At 35.0% G+C, this 16,628-nt stretch overlaps 1 protein-coding gene across 1 annotated transcript; it reads left to right on the forward strand.

Annotated features, from left to right (window-relative positions):
- Positions 1-11,632: 11,632 nt before the first annotated feature.
- On the forward strand, positions 11,633-15,012 carry LOC122004877 (pentatricopeptide repeat-containing protein At2g13600-like). Its single transcript, XM_042559709.1, has 2 exons — positions 11,633-13,464; positions 14,285-15,012. The coding sequence occupies exons 1-2, from the start codon at positions 13,109-13,111 to the stop codon at positions 14,295-14,297; spliced, it is 369 nt and encodes a 122-aa protein (XP_042415643.1). The 5' UTR covers positions 11,633-13,108; the 3' UTR covers positions 14,298-15,012.
- Positions 15,013-16,628: the final 1,616 nt, after the last annotated feature.

Here is a 16,628-nt window from a genome sequence, read left to right on the forward strand (position 1 = left end):
AAAACTTGATTGGTCTCGGGGAAAATATAAAATTTGTCTCAGAATTGGACATTTTGATATTCAATGTCCTAGGCCATTTGACTCAAATTTCATTGGTGATCCTACAGCCTCAAAACAACCATCTATTTCACAAGTATATCCTAAAGTCCTCTCATCTATGCCTACTTGTGGTAAAACCCCAGAATTTTTATCTACTGATTGGTATATTGACACTGGAGCAATTCATCATATCACATCAGATTATAATATCCTTACAGACACAATGTCATATTATGGCTTAGATACGATTCAAGTATGCGATGATTCAGGTTTACAAATTACTAATCTTGGAAACACATATGTTCATTTATCTAATCGAACTTTTTACATGCGCAATGTCTTTCATGTTCCATCTATTACTAAAAATTTATTTTTTACACGTCAGTTTTGTCTTAATAACAATGTCATTTTTTAGTTTCATCATAATCATTATCTTATAAAAGGATAGAGGAACAAATGCTATTGTGTTTTATGGGAGAATTAAAAATGACCTCTAATATCTTCAATGTTCTTCAATCAAAACTTTTGTTGTGAATGCACAAATAAATCAACTTGGCATGCTCGACTTGGTCATCCTTTCCTTCGTATTGTTCAGTCAATCATCAATAGGTATGATTTACCTACTTCCATTACCTCCTCTCCATCTCATTCATGTAGAGTCTGCATAGAATCTAAAAGTCATAAACTATCTTTCTCTTCATCTGATCATGTTTCTAATTTTCCACTTGAAATAATTCATTCTGATGTTTGAGATCCTGCACCTATTTTGTCTAATCAAGGTTTCCAATATTATGTTACCTTCATTGATCATTTTAATAAATATACTTGGCTCTATCCTATGAGAAAGAAATCTGATTTATTTGATATATTCTATAATTTTAAAATTTAAGTTGAACGATATTTTAATCGTAAAATATTCTCTTTTCATTCTAATTGGGAAGGCGAATATCAAGCTCTCCATCGTCATTTTGTCTCTTGTGGAATTGTTCATCGAGTATCTTGTTCTCACACTCCAGAATAAAATGACTCTGCTGAAAGAAAACATAGACATATAGTTGAAACTGCCTTAGCTCTTCTTCATCATCCATCAGTTCTGCGTAAATTTTGGGATGAAACTGTTAGCACTGCAGTATATCTCATAAATCGACTTCCTACTCCATTACTCAATCATTAGTGTCATTTTGAAAAACTTTATAATCAAACCCTTGATTACACTTTCTTTCGAATTTTTGGTTGCGCATATTACCCATAGTTATGCTCCTATTCTAAACACAAACTTGACTCTCGTTCACTACAATGTGTTTTTCTTGGTTCTCCAACTTCATCCTCTCTTGCTCTGTCTGATCCACAGATTTATCAAAGAATTGTTGAAGCCTTACAATATGTCACTATCACATACCCTGATATTACTTTTGCGGTATATCGTGTTTGTCAATTCATGCATGCTCCAACTGAATAAAATTGGGATAATGTAAAAAAAATACTTCGATATCACAAAGGTACTATTCTACATGAACTTCTTTTATATCGTCAGTCGTCTCGAGATTTACATGCATATAGTGATGCGGATTGAGCAAATTCTCCTGAAGATAGACGCGCTACTAGTAGATATGCAATATTTCTTGGACGAAATCTTATCTCATGAAATTCGAAAAAACAACATACAATATCTCGTTCAAGTACTGAGACAGAATATAAAGGTATAGCGAATACAACATCAGAAATTATTTGACTTCAATAACTTCTCTCTGAACTTCATCTTGCATCAAATATTGCACCAAAAATTTAGTACAACAATATTGGAGCAACATATCTCAAAGCAAATCCAATCTTTTATACTCATACAAAATATATGGAAATTGATTTTCATTTTGTTCGTAAACGTGTGACAATTCAACGGTTATCTGTCTCTTATATTTCTGCTGAAGATCAAATCGCTGATATCTTTACTAAACCATTATCCAGACAACGTTTCAACAAGTTAACAAGCAAACTCAACATCAAAGATCTCCTGTTAAATTTGTCGGAGGTAAAAGAAATAAAAGAGAATTATCAGAATTGATTGGATTAAATCACCAAATCAAATCAAATTATTAGTATTTAAATTATTCTAATAATTTTATTATAATTATTAGAATAATTCTCAAAATTATTCTTAGAATAATTCTATTATTTATTAATTGTTCAATTGATCAGATATTTTTTAAATATTATATATTATATTATCTTTAAAGACAAATATCAATTAATAATAAACTTTATTACTCTCGTATTATTTATTGTTCTCTCTCTATTCTTCTTATATATGTTTGATCGTCTCAGTTGAACAATAGAAGCATTCCATTCAACGATGAAAGCATGCCCTTTTTTCCATGTCGGTGTTCAATGGCCACCTCTGAGAACTTGATCTAAATCAATCCCTTTGATCACTTCCTATCCGAATACACTTGTGCAAAGGTATATGATCGCTGCTCTTTCCAAAGAAAGACAATTGGTTCAATGTCCATAACCTTATTCCTTTTTCTGAACGAACGATATGAATGAACAAGAATTACAGTCGAAGAAGGGATGCACAAGAGTTTCTGCTTCTTCTTGAGGGAACTGCATTCATTTCTGCAGTAAGTTGAGATTCCGTACGAGGATGTTTTCGCTCTCTACATGTTCAACAGATGGCTTTTCGACACAATTTCTCGTGTGATAGAGAGGATCAAATAATCCTTAACCATTTTGTATGCTCATGTTATTCCAAGTACATTTGACAAATCCTTTGTTCCTCAATTCCATGCTTGTACATATGGATTTGAATCCAAAAAACTTCAGTATCTTATGCAGAAATGGCCGTGAGCATGTATGTTAAAACTTCTAGCATCTCGTATATCTCTTCGACTCAAGGATGCGACTTATTGCACCTGGTTCCTGATCTCCACCCAGCTCCAACCTGGGACTTTACTCAACCCACTACTCCTCATTGTTATCTGCATTGTAGCCCTATCATCCCACATCCCCACCCCTGAATACATATGCGATAGGAGCACATACGTCGAGTGATGTTTAGACTCCAACACAAGCAAGTGCTCAGCCACACGACTCGACAATTTCGAATCACTGCGTACTCTACACACGCCTAGCAGTGTCAACCAAGCCATCTTGTCATGCTCAAATGGCATTGACTCGACCAACTTCATTGCTTCCTCAAACTGCCCGGCTCGTCCAAAGAGATCAACCCCACACACATAGTGCTCCATCCTTAGGGCGGCTCCGAACATGGGTTCCAAATTAAAAAATAAACAAAATGAACTAAAACAAATTCATTCATAAAGCCAACCTTTTGTATGACAACATAGTCTCCAACCACCAAACTTAATTCCTTTTCAGAAGCAGCATTGAAGTGATGCATAGCCTGGAAATATATACAAGTATGTATTAGCATAAACTCAGGTTGCAAAAGTTTCAAACAAATTTAAGGTACCTCAGCGAGAAAGTATATGGCTTTTCAGAGCGATTGTGAGAAAGAAGAGGCGGTGGTGCAGACACCTTTTGCTGTTTTTCAGTGACAATCTGTAGAAAAATCAACAGTACCAACTCTAATCAGATTTTCAAATGATGAAGAATTATTCATAATACACCAGCAAAGTAAATACCTCAGCTTCAAGAACATCAAGTATAGCAGCTACTCTTAAATGAAGAGATTTTTCAGCCTCTATCTTCAGTAGTAGAACAAAGTGAAGAATACACAAATCTGTTAACTTTATGTAATTTGTCAACACTGAACACCAAGACATACCATGTCAACTATACGTTGAAAAGTCTGCCTTTGCTGTTGTGACTCAGCAGCAGCTTCTTTTCCCAACATTGCCATACTTTCTTTTATTTCAAGCATTTTGGCCTGAGAGGCTTGAAGCTTTGAGGTGTTTTCTGGACTAGGAGATTCTGTCACCTGTAATTGCCTTATTGAAATTTCTGCCGCCTGTTTATGCTTCAGTAATCAAAGAAAAACTACAAAAACATGAAAAACCTGATGCATCTATTTAGATGTGTTATACAAAAACAATATCAAGAAGACCCTTTTTACTTGTTTGTAGAATCAATTACCCAGCTCTCAGCCTCGTCTCATGCGACTATAATGTTGGGCAAGGCCACGAGCATCCTCAAGTGGCACACCAGTTGCCATTGCTCTCAATGGTTCTACAACCTGAAACAGCCGTTTTATAAGAAAATTGGATTTTTCACTCGACATTTAAGGTACGGAAGGTTTACATTTGTAGCTTAAAAAATACGATAAACTAAGGAAAACTTTAGATTAGCATCATGTGAGATATATGAATTAATAGTTAAACAGTCTCAAAGATGAGAAAACTCTGTTTCATGCATAATGGTAGTCATTAATTTCTAGTATGCATAGCATCGTCATTGGCTCAATGGTTTTTAACACACACACACAAAAAAAAATCAATAAAGCAAAAAACATTATGTGGCGTCATATAATGCCAGCCTTTACAGCATGAAATTAATGATTTATTCTATGGAAAATAAAGAATAAAGGGCATTGAGAGATCAAAAAGGAAAACAAATTGAATTTTCTATCTGTACACAAAATTTTACCAAAAAGCTGACTTTAGGCTTAAGCCTTAGTTCACTAATTTGTCAGAATAACTTTTTCCATGCCATATTTAAGGGAACAGTGCTAATTTACAAGGCAGAGATAAAAAAGATAGCTCATGAGCCTCAAGTGAAAATGATAGATACTATGAGAATTAAACAACATTGGTTAAGTAATTCTAAGCATGCTATTTCTTGGTAGTCAGCCTCACAGCATACAATAAATTGTATACTTGATAGCCAAAAAATGTGGCAGACAAAAAAAACTTGATGGATAGATAATTGGAACATACCAAATTCTCTATTCATGCCAAGAAGATCCAAACAAATAGCGATGTTAGCCTGTGAAGTCAGAAAGGAACTGAAATCTTCAAGCTCTTTCTCTACATTTCTTATCGCACCACCATACAAACCACCTGCCTTGGCTAGAATTGCATCAGTAGCATGATTCTCACCTCCATATCTGTAGCAATCTTCTGATAACTTTAAACCTAAAATATATCTTCAGATAAGTATGCATATCTGAAATCCTTTAACTAAAAAGGTGTGCCAAAACAAATGAATATGGTGCCCAAGGTATAAAAAATGAACAATAAAGATATACAGTTCAGCTATACAATTTTACCTATTTCAATGTGAAACAGCACAGGGATCTTGCTACATCTCTTTTAAGTCTAAGAATGAAAGTGGTAGAATAGAAAGAATTGCTCGAAACCAGGAGAACTGGAAAACATTAAATCAAAAAATAGGTAAATGATTGAAAATTCCCTAGATTTTCAACGAGTGCTGACTCTAAATGATGAAATTACTAGTCTTTGAATAGGGGCAGCAATATGGCCGTAAATGAGAAACCAATAAAGAAAAAGGAATTTATTTTAAAAGCCCTATATCAGCTTTTGGTGAATGGTCTATGGCACGATTGGCCAAGCCATTGGACAATTAGATATGAGTTCACTAGTCAAATCCCACCACGTATAACTTACCAATATTTGGTAATTGATTTTAATAATAAGACAAGACAGGATGGTGACTAACAGTCGGCTTTCTTTCACAAAGCTCAAAGGTTGAAACTTCAACACAGCTCAACCGAATAAGAGCAACAGAATAGGAAAAAAGAAAAAGAAATAATAAGGAAAATGGTTATGATGACCCATCTATTTTGAAGACAACGCCTGTGCAAATATTTTTGTGAACATCATATACCATGATTGGTAAAGGCATTGGGCAATTAGACAAGAAATTCATTGACTGAGTTCCACCACTTACAATTTACCGGTGTTGTTGGTAATTGACTTTGATAATATGTATCAAGTAGTAGCTAAGTATTGTCTGCATTGGGTTGCTCATTACAACTTCAGGACAAATTTTCTTAGATTCACTTATGTAGCGATTCAATGGGCAGGTTAATAGCTAACCAAAAGCGGGCAACTCGACATCACAATTTGAAGGAACATCAACATACATTGATAAATACAATGCCACATACTTAATCGCGCGTTTATGAAAGCAGTGAATCGGAACCGAGGAAGATCCCTAATTCAATGAGGAGAAGAGAACAAAAAGCGAGCATTATAAAGCGAGGGAAGAGGGCATCACCTGTTGCTTTGCGGAACACAACACCTTCAGGCAACCAGTCTCGGAACCCAACAATCTATCAGCGCGCGGATCTGGTGGCGAAAGCGAGATCGAGGGGAAGAGAACCAGATGGACGGAGGAGGAAGAGGAGGAAGAACGACTCCAGCCTGGAGAAGGTCAGTCAGCGTTGTCCTTAAGAACCACTCACTAGTCACCTGGTCCGGCGGTGGGACCCGCCGCCTTTGTTTCTCTTGGGATCAAGACGGGTATCGTAATTCTTAAAGGCAAATTCGTATATTTTAGCAAAATGGGCCAGGCCCATGTGGGCCCAACTGACCTCTGTTATTAAGCCCCTCCGCGATCGAAGGAACTGCCCCTTGGCCAATTCGCTTCTGCTTGCGAGTTAATTAATTCAGGTAATGGGGTCACAGGGAAGGTAAGAGCCAGAAGTTTGAATATGAATTTGTTGAACCAAGTCATTCATGCCATACTGACCCAGCATAGTTCCATGGACCTAGTAATTTAAATTTAAAAATTAAAATCTATAAATAAATTAATAGAATTTATTTAATCAAGATTTTAGTATTAAAATACCTACCAAACTTCTCTTGCGTAACCAGCTGATTTTACTAATTTCATTTAAAAATCTGAGCAACACAAGAAAAAAAATTGAATTATCATCTTAAAACAAGTAATCACATAATTAAAATTATTCATCATAACTTAAACCAAATACATCCTAAAAATATAAAATAATAACTGAACATGTATATATGCCAATATTCAGAATCTACCGATGAAAAAAACTGAAAAAAAAAAAAAAATATGATAAGGACCACTATGGGAAAAAATGGATTATCGGCAAATAAAAATGACCGATAGTCTCATTTTTTGGCCCGTAATTTATATTACCGGCTAAAAAATTTTCTCGAAACTGGCCAATAATTCATGGTGGATAAATTTTATTCGCTAGTTATTATTTTGGACAATATTTTTTAAACTATTATCGGCAAATAAAATTGCAAATAATTTCTAAATTATATTGTCCAAATATATATTTGTTCAATAATTTTTTAAATAAATGCCCGATACATTTCTAAAAATAAGGTAAATTTTTAAAATAAATGGTAACTTCTAAAATCTCATCCAAATATATATTTGGCTCATATTTTTTTAAAATAAAATGGACAGTAAATTTTTAAAAATATAAACCAAATATATATTTCATCATTAATTTTTTTTTAAATTACTCATCAATATATATTTTTATTAAATTATCAATCATTTCTATAAAATAATAATCAATAAAATTTTAATAAATATTTAAATAACCTATAAAAATATGAATTGTATAGAAAGTAATAAATTATCCAACAATGGCAAATAAAAGTATAGGTTAAATAACTGAAAAAAGATCTAAGCGAGGTGTCAAAAGTATTTAGATCATTTTCTGTTGACGGTTGGAAAAGCATATGTATGTCTCCTCTCATGCAAATACAGTACTCTTCCATGAATTCCCGGCCTATTGAGCACATAGATATAACCTGACATCAAATGAAATCGGAAGTCGACGTCAAAATGCTTGCTTAATCATATAGTTTACGCTATTATTGAGAAGTATATCTTAAAAGAGAGGCTCCATATATTGACTACCAAATCCAAACAAAAACCTCTTGTTGTGAGACGGAAACTGATGTGAGGTATAGGTCAAGCAAAAGTATAAGAGTACAAGATAACTGATATAGGGTACCTTGGCTATAGAGGAAAAACTAAGAGGCATGAGACAATATTCTTAAGAATCATCACTCAAAATGAGTTGAGTTTTTCTTTTCCAACTCAACAAGAACCTTTTTGGAAAGCTCTATTAAGAAAAGTCATATCACTTTATCATCAACAAATAAAATAAAATATTTATAAGTTTTTAATTAACACAACTTATATTCTATATCAAAAGGGACCAAAGGAAAAAGTGCAAAAAGTATGATTGTGATGGAATGTTAAGCGACAAGTACCGTATATCTATCCTAATTGACAAGCCTCACACTAAAGATTATTTTTTCATACTCAATAGCTAGGATCTAAAGTGGAGAGGACTTGGACAAAATAGACATAGAGATGAAGGTGCAACCAACTAGTACAGTGCTTGAAACTCATACCCTATGTCAATCCTTAATTCACCAAAGAGAGAGAGATTATCAATAAATGTTGTGGAACTACTACTGATTTTAGTGAGCATACTCCTGGTAAAATAATTCAAAGGGAATTCAAGTATGCAAAACATAGAGGAAAGTGACCGAGAGATTAATAGACTTATCCAGTGCATTTTACCAATGCAAGAGACCTATGGCAAGAATAAAATTGCTAAAGAATGATGGTCATGCTAGAGAGAGAAGATCATGCTGCATATATGCTAAGAAGCTAGCTAAAATCAAATATTTGAAGGTATGCATCAATATTGTAATACATCAGCTCTAAAGCCATACAAATGGTAGGTTGGAATGAGGAATTGAATGAAGCTAGAGGATGCAAGACTATTCCTTAGCAAGCAGTAATAAGGGCGCCAATCGGCTTAAAACTAGACTAAGTGCTAGTAGAGGATTTAAACAGTAGACGCAACTTAGGATAACATGAACATTATAGAAGGGACGCCTAAATGGGTACCCATATAACATGTAGTATGTTTCCTACACATGTAATTCCCACAATTAGTGCACCGCTTAGTAAAAGTTGACACTTCACTAGTTTGAGCTTAGAACACAGCGTAGAAAATATAAATGTACTCAAAAAGCACATTTAATATTGATATATCACAATTTGACATTTATTGTTTTCGGCTTCTCGGCGTCTCTTGAACAGAGGAAAAATAGAGCTAACAGTGAGACCAATCGATGGTTGAAGTCTCAGTTAGACACGAAAATAAAAATGTAAAAAAACAAGAGCTGCTAATAGATATAAATAAAAGAACCTCAAGCTGAGCTTTTTCAAAACGAAAAAAAAAAATGTTATTAATTTGTTAAAAAATAAATTATTTGATTAATACATATTTAAAAATAACTAATAAAATTAAATTTAACTCATAAATGGTAAAAATAAAATAAAGTAAAATATACACATTAATCGTTAATTTTTTAAAAAAAAATTGACAAATTTCATAATTTATTTAAATAATATTTTGTTTCATTAATAAATATTTTATATTAATTAAATAATATTAAAATTGACATGTAATTATTAAATTAAATATTCCAAGTAAAATCTAATTTTAACTAGCAATACATTATATATTATCAACCAATTCTAATCAATAAAATTATCAACTAAATCTAACTTTATTTAGTAAAAAATTAAATATTATAAGTCAAATTTAACTATTAGCAAAAAATTAAATATTACCGATTAATTTTAATTTTGATCAGTTAAAAATTAAATATTATCAGTTAAATCTAACTTTAGCCAGTAAAAAATTACATATTACTAGTCAAATTTAACTTTGATTAGTAAAAATTTAGAAATGTGGGCCAAAATAAATTTCAATCAATAATTATAGGATTTTACCAACCAAAATTAAATTTGGCCTGTACATTTTTTGTATGGAAATTTTTTTCAATAATCTCAACTTTTCCCTAGTACCACATAGAAAAATCAATAAACAAAAATACCATCAAATAAGAGAACAAAGGATTATTACTTGTTTGATATAAAATATCAAATTCTGACAATAATAATATTTTGAAAGAGCTTATACAAGTTTAAAATCTTGGATCATTGCCAAATTTCATGTTGTATATTCTATGTCAATAACAACTTAAACAAGATGAAAATTAAATGAGAAAAGAGCAAAATGGTGTCGGCCATTACTTAGATACTCTTTTACTATGACAATGCATTATAAATCAATGTAACCCTTATATTTAATTGAAGGAAAATGATATTTCTGAATTCTTTCATTGGTCACTGGACATCTGACACTAGTATTGTTATTCTTTGCTCCAATATATAATCCGGAAATAATAAGAATATACGAGATTAAAAACTAAATTATTAAAGTTTAAGCAAAATGGGAAAAGAAAGAAGAAGCTAGAAGTGAAAGACGGCTAGTTAAATATAATATTATTTTCAATAAAATATAAACAATGACCACTTTAGTGAAACTATCATCAAGAAACTATAAGTTAAGTTATTTTGCCAACAAAGAATATTATGCAAGTTGATATAGATAGATAAATTATTGATAATTAATTATGAAATCCTATAAAATGATAAAAAGCCTATCAAACTTATACAAGCTCAAACATATTAGTTAATAATCTTCAATCAGAAGTCAAAGATCTAACATTAAAGAAACATTCATCCAAACACAAACAAAGTAATTCAAATAGAAAATTTGACATGACATGCAATGCATGAGACTCTCGCCTCTAGAACTTTAATTAGGTTTTTTGGGGGAAGGATCGGTAAGGAAAACTATCAGTAGTATTGTGGCATTACATTTTTTTATGTGTAATACATGTATTGGGACCAAATCTCATTGATAACTTTGACAATTATTAGGTGACATTACACTTTTTCATCTTACACCGTAAATAATTTTGTCTAACTTGTTTAAATATGTTGTTTCTGTTAGTATATCAAATGTTGTTCTACTCCCCGACAAAATAAGGATAAGTTATTTGGTTAAAATTGAACAGAATTGATAATCAATTTTTTTTTTTCAAATTAACTAAATCGATCAAAATTTTAAAAATAACCGAATAAACTAAATTAATAAAATATCAATTAATTCGGATAAAAATTGGATTAACCGAATTATCTAATTAGGGTCTAAATAATCAGTTTTGTTTAATAAAATTCAATTTCAGTCTTTAAAAATAGGGTTTAAAAATTAAATTTGATCCAAAAATTTGATTTATTTAATTTATTCGAAGGATAAAAAAATTTAAAATCGAACTTGAACCAAATTAATCGAATTAATCAATTTTTTTAAGGGAAAAAATAAAATTTAGAATAAGTCCAACTAAATTTTAAAATTCGACTAGTATGTTTAGTTTAATCAAATTTGTATTCACCCGGTCACCGCCATCCTGCAAAAAGGCAAAGCCAACTAGCATATCTTGTGCATTGTTGATTAGAGCGTCGATTTCTTTTTGTTTTACTTGTCTGCTCGAAACGATTCATGCTTGAGAATAAGAACAGGGAGGGAGAAAAGAGGTGGTCAGAAAAGAGAGACGTTCACCACCCCACAAAAAGGTAAGGACGACGAGCTTACTATTTGTTAGGGAGCTAGGCTTAAAAGTAGTGTACTATTACATGAGGTATGTTCAGTATTAATTCTTATAGTATTGTTCGTGAAGTCGATAAGTTAATTCATGTCGTTGTCTATTTGTCGGGCTGCCCATCTAAACTAGAGGTTATTATAGATGTTATAATGAAACTTCGTAAGAAGATACCTAGAGAAATCCTTAAAGATAAAATTGTGTCTCAACAGGAAAATCGATGTTTTACTACCGATCATAAATTTTATGTTCGACGTACTCAGTGGCGGAGCCAAGGGGGCGCGAGGGTGTGCGCAAGCACCCCCTTGCTCCAGAAAATTCCACTAGTAAACTACATATTACAGCGAAGAAGACGACCACCGCTTCCACGCCCAACTCATTGACCTCTACACCAACTCCGGAAAGCTCCACCGTGCCCTCCTCATCTTCGCCGATATCCGCCGCCACTCCAGCATCATCGCCTAGACATCCGCCATCGCCCACATCTCCCGCTCTTGCCGACCCCTCGATGGCTAGATGCCCTCTCCCTCTTCGCTCAGCTCCACGCCTCTGCCAACCTCGCTCCCAACTCCCACACCTTCTCTACCATCCTTCCCGCTTATGCCGGTGTTAGCGTAGGCCGCTTCGGCCGCCAGATCCACGGCCTCGCTCTCCGGCACAGCATCGAGTCCCTGTCTATGTCGCCAATGCCTTGACCAACATGTACGTGAAATACGGCCAGGTCATGGATTTTCTGAAAGGTGTTCGACGAAATGGCTATGAGGAACCTTGTCTCTTGGAATGCGTTGATTGTGGGGCTCGTCCACATCAAGCTATACTACGACGCTATGGAGGCTTTTTGCTTGTTGTTGAACGATGATGGGTCCTTGACCCAAATCAGTTGAGCTTGTCCAACATGTTGAGTGTGTACTCAAATGCGTGCAGCATCATATTCGGGAGAGCGGTGCACGAACTGGCGGTTAAGCTTGAGTCGTCTTTGGCCTATGTGAGGAACTCGCTCATTGACATGTATTGCAAATGTGGGTGCTTGGATGAAGCTGCAAAGGTGTTCGACATATGCTCCGACAGAGATGTTGTGACTTGGAATGTTATGATGATGGGTTGGATCGAAAGTGATTGCCCCGAAGATGCTTGTGGTTGTTTCCTACATATAATGGGAGAGGGAGTTTTCCCAGACACCAAGCTTTGGCCATACTAGATATAGTGGAAGAGGGAGTTTTCCCAGATGAAACCTCCTTTTCTATCTTACTCTAAGCTTTGGCCATGCTAGCTTCATGGGGTTAGGGTGTTGCAGTCCATTCCTTGACAGTGAAAACCGCGTGCGCGATCACCATGTATGCAAAATGCGGTAGGAAGATGCATATCAGACCTTCAATGGGGCAAAGGACCAGTTAAATATGGTCGCTTGGACATCCATGATAACTGCTTTCCAACAACATTGGCATGGATCCAAAGTGATCAAATTGTTTGATGAAATGGTGGATTTGGGGATCGACCTAGACTACATCACATTTGTTATTGTTCTGTCAGCTTGCAGCCACAATGAGCTTGTTGATCAGGGATTCAAGTACTATGCTTGCATGGTAGACTTGCTTGGATGAGCTGGCCACTTGGATGAAGCAATGCAATCCATTGATGCAATGCCAATACAGCCTGATTCATCTGTGTGGGGTGCTTTGATTGCAGCTTGTAGGAAGTTTAGGAACTTAGAACTCGACAGCAAAGTGGCACAAAAGCTCTTCAGGATCGAACCCCATAACTCCGACAACTATGTATTGTTTTCAAACATGTATGCATCCCATGGAATGTTGGAAGAAGCTAAAGAGATCAGGAGACTGATGCAATTCAATGGGGTGAGGAAGGAGACTGGATGCAGCATCAAACAAGATGTTTGTTTTCACATGATTAATCGCACCATGCTACAGAGCAGATATATACGAGATGTTAGGGAGGTTGAAGGAGTTGGTGAAGGCAAAAGGTATGTGCCTAACTGCGTAGCTTTTAGGAGCTACACCGTTTAAAATTTATATCTAGCACCCCTTTAAATTTTTGTCTGGATCCGCCACTGGACGTACTAAAAATTATGATCACGAATTACTCTATAAATCCACATATACTTCATAGATACTTTCAAAAATATTTTTTTCAATTTAAAAATTCAATATCTCTGAATTAGTGAATCAACGGGGTTGGTACCAGATATTCTTGAATAGCTATAAGCATAATTTCTGTAAGAATAAAATAAATATTTGAAATTGCAACTTTTTGAAAAAGCCTATTTGTTTTAGAAAGACATCATTTTTAATTATAATTTATTGCAAACTTAAGTTATTTAGAATTATAACTCATTAAAAATTCATTAAAATTAAATAGTGTTAATACTTTTCTTAGTTTTTGTTAATTTAAAATTTAGGATTTTGTTTTTATAATTTACGATCTCTTATTTTCCTCTGTCATTTTATTTCGTCTTGTAAACTATATTTATAACATCAATGATGATTTGAACAGTTAATAAACTTAACCAGTAACATGTTTTATGGTTGGCATCGACTTTGACTCTTTTCATATTTTTGCAAGTAATTTGACCCCTTGACATTAGACTCAAGACTCTTTGCCGGTGCACGGTAAGTTCAAAGGGCCAATTTTTTGCACCTCTATCATGTATGCATATATTTCGTTCATTCCATTAATTTAAAGTGCTACTTTAAGATGATTAACCAACCCTAACCCTAGACATATAAGATCGCACTCATTATATTAATTACTATGCCTTCTAATTGAACCTCTTTTTTAATTAGTTCCATGGGCTAATTCTTCTATACTAGCTAGTGGAGCTAGCTCGCGTGAGACAACAGGCAACAAGAAAGCCCGGCCAGAAGGCTGAGAATTTTCTGACAGAACTTCAAGCATGACTAGGCACCGCACCTACGGGTGAGAATGATGGGTATCTCAGGATGTTCTACTCATATAACAAAAGATGATTTGTTCATTTTAATATTCTTGTCAATCCGTTCCTAAATCAATAGAAAAAAGATAAATTATGGATGACTACTAACTAATAATGGCTAAAGTACGTACGAAAGACAATAATTGTCCTGATCATGGTTGGATGTATGCTCGCTCTCATGCTTTTAGAGTTGACAAACCATCTAATTTCCATTCTCATCCAGCAGTATACTTTCACCGGGATTTCTAATTGTCCATTAATTCTTGGCTCGATTGCATTCATCTTAGCCAACGTAGACCGGGGCTGTTTGCTTCAATATTGGTTATGCCTTCATTCTCTCGGATAAACATTAAACTTAAATGCATAGTTCACTAGACCTCCACTGCATCCATTATATATTGACTGTGTCGCAATCGACAAATTGCTTGCTCCGACAATAAAACGAATGAGTTGCTTGATTTTGATCTGCTTTATTTAATTTATTCCCTCAACTGATGAGAAATTAAGCCCTATGCAAATGCTATTTCGATCTGATTAATTTTTGTCAAAACCTTTCAGTAAATGCTGTTTTGAGTTCTATATGGAAGATCTAGAAAAGCTTAGCTTTTGGACCAAACTGTTGTTGAAATGAATGATGATTTGACAAAGATGTGACAAGCTATAGCACTGGTATCCCAGATTGTTTTTTATTTGAAGTATCTCTTCTCTTCTGCGTATGGTGCATCATGCTGTCCGAAAGCAGGAATATAGAAAATTGAAGATGTGACGGTTTCACTGACCGAAGATCTTGCTCTATTTTATAAAATAAATAATATTAGTGTTAAGTCATAGAAGGGGTTTCTGGCGTTAGCCCTCCAACACTTAATTTATTCACCGGAATATGGAGAAAAATAGAGCAACTATAGAACTATACGTAAATAGTAGATAATGTGTACCTCCGTCAATGATGGACCTCCTTTATATAGAGCCCTGGTGGACTACGTGCACACTTTTCAAGGTATGAGCACGCTCTCCGATATGTCCTATGAAAGGACTTGTCCGGAAAGTACCGCTGACAATATATCTTAACAAGACATGTATGTCCCTAACAAGACAGTAGACGTTTTCGCCGTACAATCCGTTTGTCGACCATATCTCGTGTCAACGGCACTACCTCCCAAAAGAATATGGAGAGATACTACGGTGGCCCTGTTGCTTGGCCAAGCGGGATAGTTGATCGGTCGGGACTCCGCTCCGTCCATGGCCAGGTCCCGCTGCTTGGCCGAACGAGATAGTCGTTCGGCCAGGAGCTCTCCGTTCTGTCGACCTTAGTTGCTCTTCTGTGCAATGGTTGTGTAGCACATGTCTTCCCCATTCGAACAAGTTATCTGGTCTCCCTCGACATCCTACTATTCCGTATTGAGTGCCAGTTGTCTTACATATCATTCCGAGCTGGACGAGTGGTCTGCTCGGACATGTCTCTCACCGGTAGGGCCCTGACTGACCTAATTGATCATTACAATTGTTCTCCGTTTGACCCTTTGACACTCAGTATTGACCATTTTAATTTTGACCTCCACCCTGACAGTTGACTTCGTGTCAAATTAACCTCCCTCCATCGCCACATCAGTGCCCTCACATACAAAGTGTATGCTAGGTTTGCCTTCTTATCTGAATGCTTGTCTGCAAGTCATTTTTTACATTTATGGATAATGATGCACAAATTCTATATCATCTAATGGAAAATTAGGGGAAACAATCAGCACATCTCTATCCTAGGAGAGCTCAGATTATGTAAAAATGATTCCTATCAATAATATTATGTAGGAGTATATGTTTATTAAGAGTGGGAACACTTGCATGTTTTAGGTCTTCCATTGCAATTTAGTAACTAAAATTATACTCTTTCAGCATGCACCAAGCCATATTTCACGAGTCTTGTGAGCTGTGCTCCCACGGACTTAGCTAGAGTAGTTAGTGCGTAGAAGTTTGACACTTGAGAGCGTGAGTTCAAACCTTGAGATAGTCAAGGCGTAATTTCTTGGTCCCTGTGTATCTCTTTCCACTGCGCACTAGCTTCTCTAGTTATCACGATTTACCTCTTTCGTGTTGATCCTGGAACGAATTGACGGAGATACTGGGGGTGAGCGAATCGCCTTTTGGCACGACTCTTGTGAGTTGTGGTACTCGCACGTGCCTCCTAGGTTTGTGCACAT

This window comes from Zingiber officinale, chromosome 7B (assembly GCF_018446385.1).
Source record: "Zingiber officinale cultivar Zhangliang chromosome 7B, Zo_v1.1, whole genome shotgun sequence".
In the NCBI taxonomy this organism is placed as follows: Eukaryota; Viridiplantae; Streptophyta; class Magnoliopsida; order Zingiberales; family Zingiberaceae; genus Zingiber; species Zingiber officinale.

Coding starts and splice junctions, on each gene's coding strand:
- LOC122004877 (XM_042559709.1), top strand. CDS start 13,109: ATGCAATCCATTGATGCAATGCCAATACAGCCTGATTCATCTGTGTGG.